Source organism: Gopherus flavomarginatus, chromosome 3 (assembly GCF_025201925.1).
Source record: "Gopherus flavomarginatus isolate rGopFla2 chromosome 3, rGopFla2.mat.asm, whole genome shotgun sequence".
Lineage (NCBI taxonomy): Eukaryota > Metazoa > Chordata > Testudines > Testudinidae > Gopherus > Gopherus flavomarginatus.
Genome location: NC_066619.1, coordinates 222,044,422 through 222,068,264, shown reverse-complemented (window position 1 = coordinate 222,068,264; position 23,843 = coordinate 222,044,422). Strand labels below are relative to the sequence as shown.

The 23,843-nt window shown below is 39.0% G+C and overlaps 1 protein-coding gene across 17 annotated transcripts in view; it reads right to left on the bottom strand.

Moving 5' to 3' along the window:
* Positions 1–23,843, bottom strand: part of TENM3 (teneurin transmembrane protein 3) — an 857,073-nt gene that overhangs the window by 29,375 nt on the left and 803,855 nt on the right. For all 17 annotated transcript variants that reach the window (XM_050945288.1, XM_050945293.1, XM_050945292.1 and 14 more), the window contains 3 exons: positions 15,758–15,990; positions 15,075–15,229; positions 13,235–14,109 (listed from right to left, as the gene is read on the bottom strand). In XM_050945288.1, coding sequence (XP_050801245.1) covers positions 13,235–14,109; positions 15,075–15,229; positions 15,758–15,990 — 1,263 coding nt within the window. The remainder of the gene's footprint in view (positions 1–13,234; positions 14,110–15,074; positions 15,230–15,757; positions 15,991–23,843) is intronic.

The window sequence follows — 23,843 nt, the reverse complement described above, 5'->3', positions numbered from 1 at the left end:
ATTTATCTTGGTCGCAACTGTCACAATTTTATACAGTAAATTATTTCAATTTAAAATATGGGGCCATAGAACTGAACTTTATAGTAAAGCTTTCTGTAAAACCTGATGTCAGGGTATGGCCAATATTGTTTTTCAAAGTGCCTCTATATAACACATGCTTGCAGAATTTCTCCCTTCTCATGATTGCAACAATGAAGAAAAATATCTATGGAACTTACAAACATGTCAGTTTCAAAGTGAAAAGACACTGCTTCTGGCACATCTCAGATAACAAGATGTGCAATTCAAATACATTTATGTATTTGTTGCCTTGCTTTAACATTATTTGACAGAGTATCTGAGAAATGAGGCATGAACATTTTTCATATTATATCTATGTATAAATTGGGTGGTAGGATGAACAGTACTATTAATATATTCAGTGAACATACATTAGAAATATCTTCAATGCAACTCTCTACTTATTGTGAGTGAACAGAAAATTCACAAAACCTTTGCAGATTGCTTCTATTTTGTCAATAAAGAGGTCTGCATATCGAAGTACTCTGCACATGTTTCTAGTGGCAAACTACATCAAGTGAGAGCATGAAGAAAAGGTTCAAAGCTCATCTTTAATAAGTACAAAATACTGTCATTCTGTATATCTATCATCATCTTGATACATATTGAAAATCTGTTATAATGTGGCAATAAAATGTTTCATTCAGCTTGTTGAGGCCATTAAGCTCATATTTATACTGATAGAAAGTAGGATCTGTAATGCAAAAAAGAAAATACAGGGAAATGAGCCTGTAAGACAGAGGTTCTCAAACTGGGGGTTGTGACCCCTCAGGAGATAGTGAGGTTACTACGTGGGAGGCTGCGAGCTGCCAGCCTCCACTTCAAACCCCACATTGCCTCCAGCATGTATAATGGTGTTAATTTATAAGGGGGGGGGTCGCACTCAGAGGTTTGCTGTGTGAAAGGGGTCACCGGTACAAAAGCTTGAGAACCACTGCTTTAAGATATACCAGTTTATAACAATGTTCTTTTAATTATATTTAACCTCAAAGAAAAAAAATGTCCTGAATTTTACCCCCCAAAATCTTGAGTGGAGTAAAAACAATCTGCCTGTCACAGGTCCAAGACTACCATAAACTGAGACTAGACAAAGCAATCATGGTTAAATTAAATTGCGATTAATCATGAGATTAAAAAATTTAATCACAGTTTTAATTGCAACAACAAACAATAATAGAATACCGATTTAAATTATTATGAACATTTTGGGATTTTTTCTACATTTTCAGATTTACAACACCATTCTAGACAAAGGATCTAGTTCATGCCTCTAGTGCTTCTGCACATAATGTTTTCCAGAAAACGCAGTATAATTAAGCTAACCAGAATTTTTGTTGGGCTAATGTTACTGTTGTTGAAGTGCTATGGAAAGGAGTAGTAGGGTAAAGCCCTTTCTTGTTGTACATATTCTTAGCTCTCCTATTATTATGCATCTACCTTCAGTTTCACTTCTACACACTTGCCCTATTTGAACCCTTTCATTACTGACAAATAATCTGTGTGTTTTGACAGTGTAAATCCTGGAGTACAATCATTCAAATGAATGAACTTTTAGGATATACCTTGTAAGCCTAATTCTTACTTATACTAAAGCTCATTTACACTGTCAGAGTGGTGTAAAGGGTGCCACGGTAAATGAGAATTAGTCTTGGTAGTCTGGCTAGACTTTCTGGTTACTCTAAAGTAGTGTCACTTTATTTTGAAAGATGGGGGCCCTATTAAAACAGTTTAAGGGGTGACTGATAACTTCAGTACAGTATTAAAGTTTATAAAATTGAATTCTATGTTTACAGAAAGTTTAGCAAAATGAAGAAAAATTAAATTCCAATAATTTTACTACTCGGTCAGTATTAAATACTCAAACAAAGTGAGGAGTCCAAGTATGGATAAAGAAGTTCTGCCAATCTCTACTTTTTTTTAGATGACTCAATTAAAAAAATTCCTAAACTTTTAAAGTGAAAGTCACTTTGATGCAGAAGGTCCTCTGCTTCTGCTGTTTATTCCCATGAAGTCATAAGCTTGTTTTTGTGACATCATAACTTCCATAGATACCAGTAGGAAGGATGATAACTTTGTTTACATCTCATCTTCCAGTTTAAGTGAAAGCTTTCCTAATATTTATTTCTTTTAGGAAAATTCTTTTATATTTCCTCATTCTATCCTCCCCTGAACTGGCCTCATTTCTACCTCAGAAGTGGATGCATTTCAGTGATGCCGTATACAAATAATTTGTAAAACATAATCAGAAACTTTGGGATGAAAGACACTATATCTTTTTAAATATGAGCTCAAACATTACAAAGGGAAACAATCAATATTCAATAACACACAATTGCCCCCAAAGGACAGTGGCCCCCTCCCCAAAACATGGCCCTTGCCCAAAACATCTTAAAATCTAACTTGAAAGAAGCAGCAACAAACACACTGTGACAAACAAAAGGCGGGAAGAGAGGATAAAGGATATGATAAGATCATGCAGTTAAACAGATTAACGTTTGTATACATTGATGGTTTCAGATGGTTCAGAATCATCAGAAAGATTTAAAAAATAAAAGCAGTTATTCTCATCTGCCGCACAATCTAGTCTACAATTATGGGCTGATTCCTTTGTACGACACACAGCAGAGGGTCTTGGTGTGACTGAAGGAAGAGATGATAGCATCCTTAGCAATTAAGAGAAGGATTTCCATGCAGGGGAAGTGTGGAGGAAAGCACAGACACATTTATAGGAGAAATGGAAAAGCATATAGGCCTTATATCTGTGGCAGAGCAAGGCCGTCTCCAGGCACCAGCTAAGGAAGCAGGTGCTTGGGGCGGCCAATACAAAGGGGCGGCACGTCCGGGTCTTCAGCAGGAATTTGGCGGCGTGTCCCTCTGCCCCTCTCTTCCTCTTTGAGCTGCCGCCAAAGTACCATCAAAGAGGAAGAGAGGGAGTGAAGGACCCGTCGCCGAACTGCTGCCGAAGAATGGAACGGCTTGATTGAGCTGCCCCCGAAGTGCTGACGATCGCTTAAAAAAATTTTTTTTTGCCACTGGGGGTGGCAGAAAAGCTGGAGCCGGTCCTGGGCAGAGCTCAGGGAATGTAGGTGAAATGGCAAGAGACATAAGTGGATAAGTTGGGAGATACATAGTATGAAGGGCCTTTAAGGTAAGGACATGAAGCTGGAATTTGGTCTGGTTGAAAACAGTGCACTTTTTATTCTGGGCCTGCTCCTGGATTCACTGAAGTTAAAGGGAATTTTTAATTGACTTGAATGTGTATTGGATCAGACCCTCTGTTAGAAGGGTATATTTTTTCATATCAAAGTGAGATCTGGAATAGATTTTAATTGACTTATATGTGAGGCAAAAAATGAAAACATCTTCTGGCTGCATTGTAAGAATAGATATTATGGAAATGACTATGCAAAGGAGATGAGTTCATTTTAATATGGGAGTGACTGAGCTAATGGCATTGCTAAGCCTCTGATCTTGCTGGGAGTGAACAAGATACTTTCAGAAGCCTGAGGAAAGATAGGTAGAGCTGGGTATTTATGCAGTTAATAAAAGTGCTATTGCCTTCTTGTCAACTAACCTGACTCCTGAGTGCTTTTCTAAACATTACACACACCATCTCCTGATTTTCTTGAGATGGCACGTCTCACTTTCCCCTGCATGGAAGCTTTATAATATTGCTGATCATTGTTGCCATTGTGATATTATTACCTATTTGATGGTACCTCATTTCTATTTTTATTACTTAACTTACCTTTAAAGACCAACATTATATAAAGTAAGCTTCCAAGGACTGAAAAATGAAGAAAAAAGGTAAAAGTACATGAACTAAGATACACTGTTTGTACCTTGCTACCACGAACATGAGGTTCTCTGTAAATATCTAGGGAGCGAGATAAAGTTTTTCTTCAGAGTTTTCACGTTGATGCCTAGAGCACTGGTAATAGGATGCTATTCAGCATGTTTACTTTTGTTCTCTAAGCAGGCATATTATGAAATAGTAAGAGGATTTTGTTGTTCTTTATGTTCCAGAATTGTAGTTTTTAATATTATGTTTTATTACATTTATGAGACTGTAATGTTATGCTATTTTTATATTATGGAGAGTTGCAAGGTCACAGCCTGTTTTCAGAGCAAAAAGAATTTAAATTTTTAAACCTTTAGGAAGAAAGTTAAGAATCTGTGCATTTTTACAATTTATCTACAGTAGAAATGTAAACACACAGTTAGAACAAGCTGCACAATTATCATTGAGAAAGTCTCAAAAATAGTAAGTTGGATTCAACATTGTTACATAATACATTGTTGCATCAACTGTGCATTAGCAATATGAAGAGAAAGTTTCTGCCCTAAAGAACTTAGGCTGGATTCTCTGATCTACTGCCTTCACGCACACAAGGAATGCACATCAGCCAGAGTTTTTCGCTGAAGAATTTCCTTTGCATAGGGCAAATCTTTGGCTAGTGGGAAGCAGGTGGAGGTGGTTCCCTCATGTCAGCTTTGCCACACAGTGCTGATGCATCCCTCACTAGAGTTTTACCACTTGGCATAAGGGCAAGGTGGCACATCAGGGGCAGCGAGAGGAGGTGGTATAATGGAGTGAAACTCCACTATACCCCATTCTTGGCCAGCATAAGAGCTTCTGCCAGGAGCAGAAGTTAATGCTGCCCCCACTGCCATGATTGGGTAGAGTAGGTCCAGGAAACCACGACTATTAGCCTGCACATTGCACTTTTTAGAGGGATTTGGAGGAAAAATGCATGTAGGGGATTCTGAGCTGAGTCAAAGAGAAGGTTTAAGGTGACTGAGATACCATGGAAGGAATGTTAGAGAAGACAGCTGGAGGAGATGAAGAATGAAGCAGATACAAAGATACAAGTTGTGTAGCTCGAGCTCACTAATGGGGAAAAAGACAGGCCAAGAAGCGGTCAGGAGCCAGGTTGTATAGACAAGAATTTGATATAGGAGAAGGCAAGAAAGGAATTTGAAAAGGGATTGAACACAGTCAATATAGTAAGCACGGTGAATGATTTTTTTCCCATAACATTTTGAACTCATTGATGGGGGAAGAGATGGGTGGGTGGGAGGAGACAGGAATAGTTGGAGCAAGAGATACTCAGGGCCTGAACAAGCATGTTGGTGGTAGGAACACAGGGTGAATAGGCTTTGAGATGATGTAACTGCAAGATGTTTTAGAAGTAATGAAAAACATGGAGTAATACAAGGCAGAAACAGACAAGACATATTTGATCATCTGTAGTCCACCCTCCTGCCAGTGCAGTGGATGTGTAGTATATTTTCTAATGCTAGGCTGATTCAGAGCAGCAGAGCCAAAGAATTCTCTGTGTGTGTAGCCTTTAATGGCTACTACCCAGCTATTAAGGATATAACAGAACAAATAATTCAAAACCAGTATAGTACAACGGTTCAAATCCTTCGTGGATTATTCTTTACATCCGGTCGGCAACCAGAATTTCTATTCAGTGGGAAATTCTGACATTAAAAAAAAATAAATTCCAAATCAGAATGAAAAGCTGAAATTTCGTACAAAATGAAAAATTCTGCAAAACCTCTACTTGGAACCACTGAAACGTTTTGTTTGGATGATGTCTATTTTTGTTTGTTTGTTCGGATAACATAGAAATGTTTCTTTTATAAGGTGGAAACATCATTTCAACAATGTCAGATTTTACCTTCTCTAAACTAAATTATCCAACATGATTGAAACAAAATGATTCACCATTATCATGGTCAAAAAATTTATTGCAATCAATACATTCCTGCCAAATGTTTATAGCTCAACAAAACTGAATTTTTGACAGAAAACGGTTCTGTCAATCTTTTTTTAATCAGATGATTAACTCCTGCAGGCAATCCCAGTGTCTATAATGAGACGACTTGTGCTAATATGGGAAGCAGCATATGGCCCAAAATATTGTTTTACAATATTTCCACTTCAGCCTTCATCAGGAAGTGTATAAAAGAGAGAGTAAAATGGAAACATTTTCTTTACTTCTGAAATGTAATCTCTTCACCGTTGCTGCATTTCACTGGAATGTTGGTGCTGGTATGTGGGGCAGCTAAACCACTCAGTTCAGGGCCTGTACCCTCTTCTGAATCATACAGCACTGAGAGAACTGCCAGCAGTCAACACATTATTAAATTTTAATAACAACCACAATAGGTAAAGCATGACGCTGAGCAGTCAAGCAGGTAAAAGGGATTTTTTTTTACTTGGAACGCCATATAAAAATTAACTTCAGAATTCACATTCTGCAAGATGTTAAAACTTTTCTAAACTGTCTGGAATACGTGTTCACTTAACAAGGGGGACAGAATAAATTTATAGCAACATCTCTGCTTTTAATGTCACTCTCCTTGATTTCCATATCCAGTCCCTTGGTGAAAAGACAAATGAGCTCAGGGCATAGAATGCCCAGGAAGAAGCTGGATGTCAGGAGATACAAGTGGGGATTAGGAAGAAAGGTACCATGGGGAATGGAAAAGTCAGGCAACCAAATAAATGTGCCTTTGAGAACTGATGGGGGAATTTGGAAAGAGGGAGGAGGATCAGAGAGCAGGTAAAAAATGTGACAAAATACTGCAGGAGGAGTAGGTTTGGGGGCCAAATGGATGGGGAAAAGAAGGAAAAGCAGTGAGATGACTGCAGGGAGGATGCACCTGGGATCTGGAGCAGATCTGTGTCTGCTTGATGCTACACATCCCTGAAAGAAAAGAGGAAAGAACATAGAAAGGAATTAGATATACAAGCAGGAAATATGCATACTTAGCCTTAGTAAGTGCTCCCTTCTACGGGCAAAGTAACACTAGACAGGGTTAAAAAGAGCTCTTTTCCTTGGTGTTCAAGCTCTAGGGAGCTAGTGTTTTGAAATCCAAATATTCAGATGTTATTGACTCATAAACAATTCTTCAGGTTTGAGTATTTTCTTCACTGAGACTATCCTGAGATCAGTCAGGCTGTAGTTTAATGTACTAAATGTTTAGCTACTGGCTGAAACAATTTTTCAGGAATCACATTAAACCTGTGATTGAAGGCAAAAGGCCCGAAAATTGATACTAGTTTTAACAAAGAATTCATTGTTGGAATTAATTCATGGTTAATGACATAGATGGTCAAAATTTTTCTGTAGATAAGAGAAAGTAGAAGGTTAAAATTTTAGATTAGCACAGGGAATGTACATCCTTTGTACATCCTCCAGGAGAGTAAAAATGACCACAAATTGATTTAAAGCAGCTAACACCAACAACCAGATAGCACTAAGATATGTAGATACTAAATGGAGAGATTAGACAAAATATGCAGAATTCTAATGTTTATTTATTTTAAAATGTCTACCAGGACTTTTTTTTTTTTTTTTACACTTAAGACAAAGGCTCTTATAGAGCTGCTTGGCACAGGACCAAAGAGGAGAGGGGAAAATGTGGCTCTAAGATCTCTTTCCATTCCCCTGATCCTGAGCCCAGGCTAAGGATTGCTCTAAATTATCCCTTAGGGACCATACTACTAGCACACATCACTGGAGTGTAAGGTGGTCCAGCCACACCTTGTCCTGGCCCTGATACACCTACTGTTTTTCCCTGAGACTTAAAACAAAACAAAAAAAATCACACACAAGCTCTGAGTACCACTCCAATTACTCATATTTACAACATGAAATGTCAATCACCTCACCCCTTCTACCAAGTAGCAGCTCTAAATACAAACAACATCCCAAATGCACCGTACAGTACTTCAGTCTCCCCTAACTCTCCTTGAAGGCCAGGTAAAACAAATTAACTTTGCAGCATGCTCTGAAAGACAGCAAGTCTGGAATATTTTAGCCCAGGGCCATTCAGAGAAGTGGGTTCCTTACTGTTATTTCGAGGGAGATGGGGCATCAGTGCCTCAGCAGGCTGTAACCATGGCAGTGTATCACTATTCCAGAAGATGGCATACAGCCAACTATCCTGGCTTTACGCCATGCCGGGATTCTCCTATGCCAAAGGAATCCCTAGCAGTTCCATTAGGGCAGCTTTACAGCTACTTTGTGTTTCCTGAGGAGCGCAAAGCAGACTGATTGAAGGGGGAAGAGCAAGGAACTGGTCTAATGATTTTCAGAGAATAACTTTACTGCAGTTAGAAAACTGATGATGGTATGATGTTACGCCATCATATCAACCTTGTGCACATTTGAAATTGGAAATAAATTCTGCTTTTAAGGACCTGACAGCAGCCCTACTTTTAATTGTTTATATGGCAGGATTCTGTCAACCTCAAAGAAATTTAGTTAAATCTAAAAGTCATCTGCATTTGTAATAGCAGAGGGTTACCATAATGCTTGGGCACTTTACAGAATGAAGCTTTAAGCATGTGGTCAATTTACTTGAATGCAAATTACAGTGAGTTTCTGGAATAATTAATGCTCTTGAGACGCAAACATTCAATTAATGGAGAGTTTTGAAACTAAATCTTTTTCAGCTTGGGAGGTCTGACTGGCCAATTCTAGCACTTTGGGACATTCCATGGAGGACTTTTGGTTCCTTACACCAATAAATGGATTACATGGATTAATTTCAGGGTTTTCAAAATTGTAACATATAATGTGGATAATCTTTTTCATTTCAGCATTTCAAAATCTTCAGTTCAGATAAAGATATTATTCATTTCACATACCTGTGCTAGCTTACCATGTGTGAGAGAACACAGTAGAGTTGAAACTGTTTGTACAAAAATGATGCAATACATACTGATCTGCTAAAGAGAATCTCATCCAAAAATGATCATGTAAAAAAAAGAAAGTTAGAAAAATAATTCAAAGAAACAGCCATGATTAAAAAAAGTTCAGATTAAGCAAGATGGTTTATAACAATGGGAAATGGACCATGCTGACCTTTAGCATGGCTGTTATCTTTGCATGAGTGAATATATACATTATTCTACGGATGATTTCTTACTCTTTTTTCATGTGAAATGATTTGTATCAGAAGATCATTTTCTCTTTTTTTTTTGCTTTAGCAATCAAGAATTACAATAATGGATCATAACTGAAGTTACTGTACATTTTAATAAAAAAGTACAACCTTAAGAGTTAAACTTCCAACTTTTGAAACATAAAGCAGACACCTTATCCACTAGGCTATAATAATTAACAGCACAGGAATTCAGAAGTACCATTTTACAATAAAAACATAAATTATGAAGCAAATAACTGGTAGGCAATCTAATATAGCGCTATGGAATTCAAACATAGTTTGTTCACAAACTGATACCTAAATCTGTGTGCCTGCAACATCACATGCTAATCAGGATTAATTGGCTGTGTTTTGCTTAAGAAAAGTGGAAAAGAGAGAATAGAAACAAATTTCCTGCATTTTAGCTATGTACTTGTTCATAAAAGGGCACTTTTTAAAACAGCCTTTTTGCATGTTATGTTAGAGAGATTTAGTCCATGGAAAATCCTGAAAAGAATCAAGTCCTACTGCTTAGTGTTGTCAGGGCAACCAGTTAGATCACCCAGGGCAAAATTTTCCTTTTAGATCTCCTCTCAGATCTTTGGACATCAACTGAAATCTATGAGAGTTCCTTGCATTTAAGTCCCAGTCCTGCTGGATCTGTACAGATAAACTCTTATGCCCACATAAATCTTTGCAGATTTGGGCCAAAAAACTGACTGCATACTTATAACAATGGTGGTGGCTTTTCTAACTGAACTTTTACAACTTTCAAGATATGTTGGACAACCAGAGTGTGGAACAAACAAGCCACAAATACAGCTGGTTAGAAAATGGAATTTTCATTCTGTGGGAAATTCCAACATTTGTTTTTGTTCCAAATCAGAGCAAAAAGTCAAAATGTTGCAATTTACTGCGGAACAGAAATTCCAAAAAATTGTTGCTAGCGAACATTGAAATGTTTTGATAATGCCAAAACATTTCAATACTATGAAGACATTAACATATAAATAATAATAAATATATAAATAACATAATATTAAAATATTTTAATATGAGTTAAAAATGAACTGAAATGATAAAGTCAATGCAAAACATTTTGGCATTATCAAAACATAACGAGAAGGTTGAAATAATTTGTTTTGAGACTTTTTCCCAAAGAAAATGTAATTAAAATCAATATGTTTTCACAAAATTTTTTATTCTGACAAAACTGCATTTTCTGATGAAAAACTGTTCCATTAAAAAAATTTCAACCCGCTCTAGCCATAAACTACATACATTTCTGTCCATAGATTACAGAAGCTGTGGCTCTGGAAAGCAAAGAGACAGTGAGATTCACCAATAATTAAAAGGAAAGTTACAATGAAGTTTCCTTGTTCATATCTATCATTTCCTTTTCAAAAACACATGGCCCTAAATAGGGAGATTTTATATGAACAAACATTTAAGGAGCTGTGAAGCACCATGTATTTTTTAAAGAACTTTATATTCTTGCCAAAATCAATGACATGCTCTCACTTTGCATAGCTCTACACAGTCAGTGAGGTCTTCATTTTCAGTATCAATTTTATTTATTTCTATATTCTGGATGAGTGAAATTCTTTATCTTTCTCTGTAATTATTTCAGTTTAGGAATTGTAATGAGTCAATACTGTGAGGTTATTGTTTATAAATGCACATAAATAGCAGCATGGAAGGAGAACTAATACTGACTGAAGGGAATAGATGGCCTTTTCATAGTGTCAAAACACAAAGGGACTCTATTAGTTAGCTGGACATATCTAGCAGAGACCAGAACGCTTACATGAAAGAAGTCAGTTGTGAAAGATGGTCGTTTACAGAATCAATAAATAAGTAATTATTTAGCTCATGAAACATATTACCCTAAATCTTACCTGTAATGCAAAGAGTAGAAGTGTAAACTACTTGGTACTGAATACAATCTATCTTTGAGACTATGCAGAAGCCATTAAGTATATTCAGAAACCATCAGCTCTCTTCCTAATGAAATCTCAATAGGCACAAAATAATTACAAGTAACATGGAGAGAAATTACAGGTAGGAATAAAACACTAGTTCTTCACTATCCAAAATGAATGCAGAGTGCTAAAAATGCCAGCTGTACCAAGAAGACACATTAGTTTCAATAACAAACTTACTATTCCCCTAATCCCGATTGGTCCAAGCTGCAAGGTAGAAACCAGGATTCTTATGTATATGTGTTGAAGTTTAAACAGCATTTATTCTCATTGAATAGAGTAACTATGTACAATCGACCTAGAGGCTTAGCATTGTTCTCTCAGTTAAAAGGACATTTCTAACTCATGAAAACAAGAATGTATTCCCTGCCTACTGCTGAATATTCTCCCATTCTTCTGTGTGTCCTTGCTTTGTTTCTATACACTTTTGTCAAGGCTTAAAAAGATAAGAAATTATGCATGAATATGCAATTAAATATTACAGATGTGCACTAATGCTTTGGGAACATACTATCAGCGTTCTGCCAATCTACAGATTATTATAACAATATCTTAAAACTGGAAGCAATTCTGTTCCACCTGCTGCTTTTGTTGGAAATCAGCATTTCTAGCAGCATCTCCCCTCCAGGACACAATGTGCACTGAAGCAGTGCCTGCTGCTCTCACGTCTCTGATGGCATATGTAAAGGCTGGAGAGTAGATGCAGGTGCTCAGTCTCCCCTCCTACTGCCTCAGCCAAATATACACTGACATAAATGTGAAGTTATCTCTGAACATAGATGTCTGGCTCTGCAGCCATTGCCTGACACCAGCGCTTTATTTTCTTTATAATGTGCACTGACTTGAAAGCTTTTTTTAGATCCTGACCTTGGTAGCAGTTGCTGTTACGTTTCATCCTCAAGATAGGAAAGGTCAAAAAAGAAGAGACTGATCAGTTTTCATTATGCCCTTTGTAATTCAGAATACCTTAATACAGTTCCCTATACTCTGTTTCTTCTCGGCCTGAATGATTCCACTTCTCCTAGTCTCTCAGTAATCATTATATGTGTATTATGTGTACATTCTGTGTGTTCCCAAATCATCTTTGGCACCATTTTCTGAACTTGTCAATCTCCTCTGTTTCTTTACCGAGTGAGGTGATTTAAAAAAAAAAAATCTATTTTCAATACATCAATAAAATGCTTTTTTGTTAAACGAATTGCATTAATGAATTGGGAAATAGATTTTTTGATAAATCACTTGTGTTTTTTAAATGGCACATTTATTAAACTGTGCTTGGTATATTGATTCATTTCTTTGTTTATTTCTGGGATGAAGTTCTCTACAGAAAAACAAAAATTTTGAATTCTATGGTACTTCCAGTGACACAAAATGTCGTGATTCTTTTCAGTTAATGTTATCTGGGAGCCTGTAAATCCTTTTGATAATTCATATATTTTATTATGAATGGATAACAACAATATGATGATAACATTTGGAAAAACAGTTCTTTTTAAAAAACTTTTAAAAGCATGGTAAAAATCACAAGTCAGACTTGTACCCTAACCACTCATGTTCTGCTACTTACTGTGTACCTCACTGATTGCTGGTGTATCTGCACCTTCAGTAGCTGCTTCCCATGAGAATGACACTTTCACCGTGGCCTACACTTCTTTCATCAAACCACATGCTCTAGAGGCCGCCCATGATCCCTCTGTGGGAAAGCTTGCCATTTTATCCATCAGAACCCTCCTGCATATTTTCTACTTTCTGACATTCCAACACTTAAACAATTTCCATTCTAGCTTTTATGATTCAGAGTACTCATCTGATAGACTGCTTTCACTTGAAAGACCAAACGGTAGAGACTAGGCACCAAAAGAAATTTCTTCCAGTGGCTTAGTATTTATTACAGAACCAATGGGAGTATCATGAGCAAAAGGAGAGAGAGAAATCTAGATTTTTAACAGAAGCCTACAAAAGCTTGTTTGCCTGAGCTATGATGCTTTGGACAAAGCTTGCTGCTGTCTCATAATAACTGTGTTACAGTATAAAACACAGATTCTGGATAATCAATCTATCATCATTAATTCACATTAAAGTTTGGAAGATGTCAGACAGACAACATACAGAACTGTTTAAGTTAGCAAAAAGTACTATCTTTTTAAAGCTTAATTTTGTCAAAGCCCTAAAAGTATTTCAAATCATGATACTGGACTCCAGAATTGTGGACACTAATTATATAACTTTATTTTTTCTATACTTACTCAAAAAATGTAGTCCATCCAGTCTCATCACTTTTAGTTGCCAGAAGCCCACTGTTGCCATGATAAGTAAATAAAACAAGCTCTTGACCTTGGGCAGTCATGCTTTTCAGGCATCCATTGGTGCCTATAGTCAACCAAATCACTTGGTTATCAGGAGACACCACTCTCACTGGCATCCGATTGGGATCCCGTCTGATACGAAGTGTATTTCCATTGCTATCCGTTACTGCTGTGATATCATTATCGTTACTATAGCTAAAATTGTACAGATAGTCTCCAGTGACTAGACTCATAGTGTATTGGTGAGTACCATTAACATCGAAGATATAGAGCTCTTGATCAGTTGGAGAGGCAACTTCATAAAAGTTCACTGAATTCAGCAAGGGCTTGTTCTTTGACACAGCTCGTATCCGAATATTTCCAAGATCAGCAATGTACAATGTACCATCTGGAGACACAGCCAAGGAGGAAGGGGCATTAAGTTTGGCATCTTTAGCATAGCCATCACCGCTTTGGTAACAGTCACAGTTAACATCATTTTTGCAATCACATTCTGATGGTATTCCAGCAACTAATGAGATCTCTCCATCAGTTATAACCTGCCTTATTCTGTTAATCTTTTTTTCATCAGTTTCTGTAATGTAAAGTACCCCACTGTAGGACACTGCAATAGCTGTTGCTGATTCTAAAGTAGTCTGTACAGCATGCTTTCCGACAGAGTACTCCACGCCAGGCACTTGGCAGTGCATTGGTCTCCCAGCAGCAATACGGACCTGACGATTTTCAGTGATCTGCAAAACGACATTGTTATCCAAAACATAAATGGAGTTATCCATTGGATTGATAGCCAAGTCTGTGGGCCATTCCAGACGTACCTAAAAAAAGAAAAGGGTTTCACTAGTCAGTAAATCTGGGTTAAGTACAGTTAGCTTGCTGAACTGAATTTAACCTTTTTGATAATAGTTTTAGATAATGCTTTTAGGATATTTCTAATTTGTTATAATCAGACTAGTCAAAAGGTCTCATATGAACACAAATGGAGTAAAAGAAACTATTTTATCCAAATTATAGATCTTACAAAAAGATGCACTGGAACTATCCTGCAGGCATTCTGCCCCCTCAATAATCTGGAATGACCTTATATGCACATGCAAACCTCTTCCCCCCCGCTCGCCCCCGCCAATTCAGAGTCTAAATCTAAGTAGAAGTTCAAGGAATGGATATCAAAGAACTACCTACTTATATTGTACCATTCCTAGCAGTAATCAGATAATACCAAAAGTGAAATTCAGTACTTTCCAGATTGTGAAATATTGTATTGGTATTCCATTTTCAATCACAGCAACAGTAAAGTCCCTTCATATAAGTCCACTGGGACCTATAAAAAAAGGTCCTCTGAGCTCTTTAAAGTATCTTGGCATTCACACTAATAGACTAAGGACATTAGTGGTTCTGTTCATTTAAAAAATATCATTATGCCAATACTGGTCTAATAGATTTGCTACTCTGCTGGTATTTTATTACTATACTTAACATTTCTTGCTGACAATTATGTTGTTCTGTACTACGCTAAACTTTATGTGCAGAAAAATTGAATACAGCAGCATATATTTGCTAGTAGAATATACTGAAAATCATGTCCTTGGAATAAGTTTCTTAACACAGTTATCCTGTTAAATATATAAATGTTCAACATGTTCCACCTGATTCTATATCAGGGAGCAAACAAGCTGCACCAGCTTTCCCCTCAGCCTATTTCCTCCTGTCCCCTCCCCTCCCCCCACAAAAATACAAACAAAAAATAAAAAAACCCACTCCAAATTAGCTGTTTTTTTAATACCTGGCTGATGTGCATGCTAGTGTCGCATGTTAGAGGTCGTGCTGAGGTTAGATCATTAGAGCCAAGCAAAGTTGATATTATTCCATTTTGATCCACTTTTCTAATCATGGTCCCATCAACAAAGTAGATTAAGCCATTCTTGTCAATTGCCAGTCCTTTAGTCAAGGAGAAAAAAAATTAGTTTTATTACACTAGCCATTTATTTAGCATCCGTTACTAACAACTTGCAAAGTGCTAGTGACTAGGTCTGAGGAATTTGAGGACAGGAAGTACACATCTTAGAAAGTATGCAATACAATAATTTGTAAACATATGTAGCATAATGAACAAAGGTTTACTTCACATTCTAGTCTCATTGACTGCATATACTGTTCCATAGAAAGTAAAATGCAGTCTATGAGAGGTGCCTGGTATTTTAGTATACCTGAAAAACTGAATAGATAGGAGTAACACATTGACATTTTAAAAACTTTGGATATAATTTGCTGGATACATAATCTTTGTGAAATTTGAAAAGGACTATAAAGTCAAATATTTCCTGTAAAATCAACTTGGGCTTTTTGTAGCTCCATTCTATACCGTCTTTCTGGACAGTAGAGGAGGAGCTTTTGTGATTAAAGCACAGTTCAGGCACAGACTGATTTTTTTTTTTTTTTAAGACCATGAATTGATAATGTCTCTACCTTTGGGACTCATGAGCGTTGCTTCCACAGCCTTGCCTCCATCACCGCATCTTGCCTCATCAAATGGAAGGCACTGTTCTCCAGTTCCTGCTACTACATCAGCATTTTTTGTCAGGTCTTTTGCACCAGTGAGTGACTTTGGACGATAGATCCTGCGTGTATTAGTGTCAGAAACATACAAATCTCCTGTGACTGGGTCAGTTGCAAGGTAGTATCTGTGAGCTGGGTTGCTGCTGTAAAAGGTGATCACAGATTTAAACATAATGAGTAATAAACTGCACATAAGCACCGGAAGAAAAAGTTTCAGATTTAACTGGCTACATACTGGCATTCATATAAAAAAATAAAAACAGTAGTCATATGCAATTTGAGATGGCTGCCCTCTCTATAATGGACTGAATCAAAACAATTGATTCTGAAATCTCTCCTGTTTAAAATCCTGATTTGAATCCAAACTTTGCAGCATGCCTCATGCCTAGCTTACGCTCATTTCATCACTGTTATCTCAGTATCCTTTTTATTACAACGTATATAGGGTTGCTGAGGTGCATGGTTTATATTATTAATAAACAAATAAGGTAGGGTTCATATTATTGGTTCATGGGCAGGAGATAAGACATTCTCCTTAGTACTGGTTTAATCTGTTCCTCTCAAAAGCATGATATGCATGATTTAATACATTAGGAAAAGTCATCTTTTTCACCACAGCACTGAGTGCAGTTTTTTTCCTTTGCACAAAGAATCAGATTTCAAGTTACTGTACTAACTACGCTAATATAGCCTTCATTATACTGAAAGAAAGCCTGTACTGCTATTCATTTTTCCAGAAACATACAGTTTGCTGCTCCGGTATTGAGAATTACTCTTTTGTCCCTCTGCTAGAGAAAAAGCAACACCGGAGAGTATCCCTCTTAGTTGATATATCATGATCCAGTAACTTAACCTGCTGTAGTTATGATTCTTGACCTGATTTATGGCACTAAGAACAGAAATAAGGTCATTCAAGTACAGAAGGTGATTTCTGATGGCCTGCTAATGCACTGAGCCATAGTGCCAGAATAGTCAGTTCCATTTCTGATATGTTCGCAAATGCACTACTAAAACATATCTACCAATCATGACGATATCCAAACATCTGTTCACAAAAATGTAGTGTCTCACATTTTGTAAATATAAATCAGTGCTAATGTAACACATTTTATACACTGCCACTTGCAAAAAGCAACAGAGACCAACGTGAACAAGTTGTGAACAAATTATGTCTTCAAATAAGGACAGCTTTTTATAGCTATCTACTTTAAAACTATAGAAGCGTGCCACATACATAAGATTGTTTTAACATCTTGGTTCACAGTAAAGAAATCAACGAAGCAGATAAATTATATCAAATGCTAAGTACTTAAACACCTTTTGTAACTGAGTGTGTTACAGAATTAAACATTATATAGCACAGCTGAACACAATTACATGAATGTTTACATTAAATTTGTATATCTGAAATTGTTAATGTGGTAAGCTAATTATTGAAACATACTTTCAACTCTTAATTATAACACAAATGATTTATAGTATACTGGTGTACAAACTATTTACATTTAGGTGATTACTTAGGTTTTTTAAGATATATCTTGTCCATTTTAAATACAAATGTACTGCAAAATGCAAAATACAAATGAAATTACTATTTAGTATAATTTTCAGTGCTGGAATACAGCATCATCAGATCAACAACTGTGAATAATTTATATACACAGTATAATATTTCCTGTTTAATAAACAGTGGTTAATTATTTCATAAATAAATGAGGATAAGATTTCTAATTTTAATACACGGTTCTAATTATAAGAGAAAAGTAATAATTATTAGCTAAGATCACTTTTCTTAGTGGTAAGTAATGGATTTTCATTAATACAAAGTTATTTAGATGATAATTTGAAAGTGTTTTCTGTTTTTAAGGAAATTATCAGATGTGGAGTTTGTTTACTCAGGATATTATTTTGTAGTTAATATAAGGCTCTTCAGGTTGTTAAATGGAAATGTCTAATTACAGTATTTTTTGAGACATAATTGGTATAAATATATAATTTATTTTTAATGGAAAGCTTAAAAGTTGAGGTAACCATATTTGTTATAGGCATATCAATGCTGAATTCTGAAGAGCAAATCAGAACTTGGGGATTTCTGTTACATATGGTTAGTGAATTAAGTTTACAATCAGTAGCCACAGTACAGGGATGTGCATACTATATAATTACTGAAAACAACTGGTGGTATTGACTGGCTACTGAGGCCATTTTATTTAATCGCAATTTAAAATGCTAAGATTCTGACACGTCTGCAAAATCAAAGAAAAAGAATCTAAATCCAAGTTACTTCTCTTTAAGTTATCCAACATTGTCTGACTCATTGTAGGGGGCTTCGAAGATCATGCCGTGAGAAAGCAGCAGACTCAGAAGGGACCACTGTGATCATCTAGTCCAGGAGTTGGCAACCTTTCAGAAGTGGTTGCCGAGTCTTCATTTATTCACTCTAATTTAAGCAGGGACAGGGAGTGGGGGGTAATAGGACTCTATATAAGAAAAAGACCCAAAAATTGGGACTGTCCCTATAAAATCGGGACATCTTGTGGCCCTAAATTTAAGGTTTCGCGTGCCAATAATACATTTTAACGTTTTTAGAAAGTCTTTCTGTAAGTCTATAATATATAACTAAACTATTGTTGTATGTAAAGTAAATAAGGTTTTTAAAATGTTTAAGCTTCATTTAAAATTAAATTAAAATGCAGAGCCCCCCTGAACCGGTGGGCAGGACCTAGGAAGTGAGTGCCACTGGAAATCAGCATGTGTACCATAGGTTGCCTACCCCTGATCTAGTCTGACATCCTGCACATTGCAGGCCACAGAACCTCACCCACCCATTCCTGTACCAGACCCCTAACCTCTGGCTGAGTTACTGAAGACCTCAAATCATGGTTTAAAGACTTCAAGTTACGGAGAATTCACCATTTACACTAGTTTAAACCTGCAAGTGAGCCCTGCCCCATGCTGCAGAGGAACGTGAAATCCCCCTAGGGCCTCTACCAATCTGATCATGGGGAAAATTCCTTCCCAACCCCAAATATGGAAATCAGTTAGACCCTGAGCATGTGGGCAAGACCCACCACCCAGACACCTGGGAAATAATTCTTTGTAGTAACTCAGAGGCCTTCCTATCTAGTCTCCCCTCTCCGGCCACTGGGAATTTTTGCTACTGCCAGTTGCTGCTGGGCCATATGCCATTGTAGGCAGTTCCATCACACCATCCGCACCATAAACTTATTGAAACCAGTTAGGATTTTGGCCCCCACTGCTTCCCTTGGAAAGATGTTCCAGAACTTCAATTCTCTGATGGTTAGAAACCTTCACATAATTTCGAGCCTAAACTTGTTTATGATCAGTTTATATCTATTTGTTTTTGTGTCCACAATGGCACTTAACTTAACTAGGGCGGAGGGATAGCTCAGTGGTTTGAGCATTGGCCTGCTAAACCCAGGGTTGTGAGCTCAATCCTTGAGGGGGCCACTTAGGGATCTGGGGCAAAAATCAGTACTTGGTCCTGCTAGTGAAGGCAGGGGGCTGGACTCAATGACCTTTCAAGATCCCTTCCAGTTCTAGGAGATAGATATGTCTCCAATTATTTTAATAGGCAGCAGGTTTAAAACAAATATAAGGAAGTTCTTCTTCACACAGCGCACAGTCAACTTGTGGAACTCCTTACCTGAGGAGGTTGTGAAGGCTGGGACTATAACAGTGTTTAAAAGAGAACTGGATAAATTCATGGTGGTGAAGTCCATAAATGGCTATTAACCAGGATGGGTAAGGAATGGTGTCCATAGCCTCTGTCTGTCAGAGGATGGAGATGGATGGCAGGAGAGAGATCACTTGATCATTGCCTGTTAGGTTCACTCCCTCTGGGGCACCTGGCATTGGCCACTGTCGGTAGACAGGATACTGGGCTAGATGGACCTTTGGTCTGACCCGGTACGGCCGTTCTTATGTTCTTAACTTAAATAACTCCTCTCTCTCCCTGGTATTTATCCCTCTGACATATTTATAGAGAGCAATCATATCTCCCCTCAGCCTTCTTTTGGTTAGGCTAAACAAGCCAAGCTCTTTGAGTCTCCTCTGATAAGATAGGTTTTCCATTCCTCAGATCATCCTAGTAGCCCTTCTCTGCACCTGTTCCAGTTTGAATTCATCTTTCTTAAACATGGCGGATCAGAACTGCACACAGTATTCCAGATGAGGTCTCACCAGTACTCTTCATAATGGTACTAACACTTCTCTGTCTCTACTGGAAATGCTGTGCCTTTATGCATCCTAAGTTTGCATTAGCTTTTTTCATGGACACATCACATTGATGGCTTAGTCATCCTGCGATCAACCAGTACATCTAAGTCTCTGTTGCTTCTAACTGATAAATCCCCCACTTTATAGCAAAAATTCTTGTTGTTAATCCCTAAATGCATGATTTTGCATTTTACACTGTTAAAATTCATCCCATTTCTATTACTTCAGTTTACAAGGTCATACAGATCTTCTGGTAAAATATTTTGATCCTCCTCTGTATTGGCAATACCTCCCAACTTTGTGTCATCCACAAATTTTATTAGCACACTCTAAATTTTTGTACCAAGGACAGTAATAAAAATGTTAAATAAGACTGATTCCAAAACCAGTCCCTGAGAAACTCCTCTAATAAACTTCCTCCAGCCTGACAGCTCACCTTTCAATATGATCCGTTTTAGTCTTCCCTTTAACTAGCTCCTTGTCCACCTTTCAATTCTCATATCTTGTGTCAAGTGCTGTAGCTATCTTTAAAAATCTCACATTAGTAATCTCACTGGTACAGACATCTGCAAGGCACTTTTGTAGCTGGCATTGCAGGGTATTTATGTGCCAAATATGCTAACCATTCATATGCCCCCAATGGGGAGGGAGAGCTCAATAGTTTGAGCACTGGCTTGCCAAACCCAGGGTTGTGAGCCAGGAGTGCCACCAGCTTTTTTGCCACCCTAGGCAGTGGAAGGTTCCGCTCCCGAAATGCCGCCCCCGACAGAGGCAGCGGAAGGTCCAGCTGCTGCAGTTGCTGTCCCCCAAATGTTAGTGCCCTAGATGACCGCCTAGGTCCCCTAATGGGTTGCGCCGGCCCTGTTGTGAGCTCAGTCCTTGAGGCAGGGGTGGCCCTAGACATATCACCGCCCCAAGCACGGCGGCATGCCGCGGGGGGAGCTCTGCTGGTCGCCGGTCTCACGGCTCCGGTGGACCTCCCTCAGGCATGCCTGCCGAGGGTCTGCTGGTCCCGCAGCTTCGGTGGAGTCGCGGGACCAGCGGACCCTCCACAGGCATGCCGCCGAATGCACCCTGCCTACTGCCCTCCCGGCGACCGGCAGAGCGCCCCCCGCGCCATGCCGCCCCAAGCACACGGTTGGCGTGCTGGGGCCTGGAGCCGCCCCTGCCTTGAGGGGGCCATTTAGGGAACTGGGGTAAAAATCTGTCATGTGGTAGTCTATTGTTTAACAGTGCGATTAAAATCGCAATTAATCATGATTAATTTTTTAATCACAATTAATTTTTTTGAGTTAATCAGGTGAGTTAACTGCGATTAATCAACAGCACTAAAAATTACAGAATAAGCAGAGGAAATGTGTGTATGAGGGGAAGCCTGGCTTGTGCCTCCTCACTGGCCTAACTTTATGTCACCTTTCCCTATTTCTGTGGTATATATAAGATCATAATGAAAAGCGTAAGGCAACCTTAACTCCAGATGCTGCTACCTGTGCTGCCTACAATTATGTTCCTAAAATAATCTCTTTGTCACTGCTCGTATTAGGCTACACCTCTCTTTTAATTTCTCTACAGGTTTCCATTTACTGTCTACATCATCTGCACCTTCAATACTCTGTGAAATACTGTCAGCCTGTATTTATTCTATTGTTTCTTCCACCCACTGTGACACCTGGAGTCACTGGACTGAGGGCTTGGCCCTGCCCTGCCAGGGCGCTGGGTTGGGAGCTGCACCACGTGGTTTGGCTCCACTCTGGCCAGGGCACAGGGTCGGAGCCATGCTATGCGGCTCCTGAAAGTGGCGGCATGGCCCCATTTCAGCTCCTACATGCTCTAATGGGAGCTGCAGGGACGGTGCCTGTGGATGGGGCAGTGTGCAGAATCCCCTGGCCACGCCTCCACATGGGAGCTGGAGAAAGGACATGCCACTGCTTCCGGGAGACTCCTGAGGTAAGCGCCGCTTGAAGCCTGCACCCCCTGAGCCTCTCCCCACATCTCGACCTCCTGCCCCAGCCCTGATCCCCCTCCCATTCTCCAAACTCCTTGGTTCCAGCCCAGAGCACCCTCCTGCACCCCAAACCTCTCATCCCCAGCCCCACCCTAGATCCTGCACCACCTCCCGCACCCCAACCCCAATTTTGGAGCATTCATGGCCCGCCATACAATTTCTATTCCCCGATGTGGCGCTCGTGCCAAAAAGTTTGCCCATCCCTGATCTAGAATATGCAAAAAGAAAACTTACAATTCTGATCACTAACACTATAATTTAAAGAGTTCCGAATATTACATTTAATCATGGGATTTCTTGCTGATGCTACAGGAAATGACATATCTGAACTATTACTTCTTAAATTAAAAAATCCTTCCAAAATTAAGGAAAGAAAATCCACATGAGCTGTATGGCCAGAAGAAGAGTGAATTGTAAGAGAATACAGGCATGTGGAAAAATGAAATGTGAGTCAAATCACCACCTGACAGTAAACATGATCACAACCAATATGAAAATTGGTATGACTGCTGAGCCTCATGCATGTCACATGACACACACTTGTCAGTCCTGTCACAGAGGCTTGCTCTAATGTCACATATCCAATAAGACAGCCGGATACCCACACAGTTTCTCCTCCTTACTACCAGGAGCTGGTAAGACAGAGGAACTGCAGGGAGTCAAGCTGCCTCTCTTTCTCTCTTTTAGGTGCTCCCCTTGCTGTAGCCAAACTAGTCTGGGGCAGCCAGGAGGAGAATGTAGCTGTAGCCAACTTCCAAGTCCCTGGCAGTGTTGCCAACTCTAGTCATCTTGGAATCAAGATCTTGTGAATTTTGGTGTCATGTTACTCTGCGAGAACTTCAGCTTTCAGGTTTTTTTTAAAAGCACAGTAACTCCTCACTTAAAGTCGTCTCGGTTACTGTTGTTTCATTGTTATGTTGCTGATCAATTAGAGAACATGCTCGTTTAAAGTTGCACAATGCTCCCTTATAACGTTGTTTGGCAGCCGCCTGCTTTGTCCACTGCTTGCAGGAAGAGCAGTCTGTTGGTACTAGCTGATGGGGGCTTGGAAGCAGGGTAGTCCAGCAGCCCCCTATCGGCTCTCCGCTCCCCTAAGTTCCCTGTGCAGCAGCTGCCCAGCAGGTTATCAATTGCCGGGCAGTTCAGCTGTCCCTCCCCCCATTGCCATGTGCTGCTCTTGCCCTCTGCCTTGGAGCTGCTCCCGGGAGCCTTCTGCTTGTTATGCGGGGGCGGGGGGGGGGTGAAGAGGAGTGCTAATGTCACTGTGTCCTCCTCCCCCCACTCCTTTACCCCATCGGACCATCTCCAGAAGGCAGGGGTGGGACACGACAGGGCTCAGGACAGAGGGAGCTTGCTGGCAGCAGCTTCTATCTCAACTTGCTGATCTACTTAAAAAGGCAATGTACTTAGAGTGTGGTCAGCGTACTTAAAGGGGCAATGTGCGTCTCTCTCTCATACACAGTGTATGTCTCTGTCTCTATCTGCCATGCTGTCTCTCCTCCATCCAGTCCTGCTTCCTTGTAGAGAGTGAGGCTACATTAACAACATGTTAACCCTTGAGGGCTCAGACAAGTGCTAATTCATCAATTAGCAGTAAGGCATTCCCTGGGAAATATCCCACCCTCATCCATCCTCTAACTTCACCACCTCAACCAAGCTTCACAATCATCATTGCTGTGTATAGTATTAAATTGTTTAAAACTTATACTGTGTGTGTATAAGTCTTTTGTCTGGAGAAAATTTCCCCCTCCC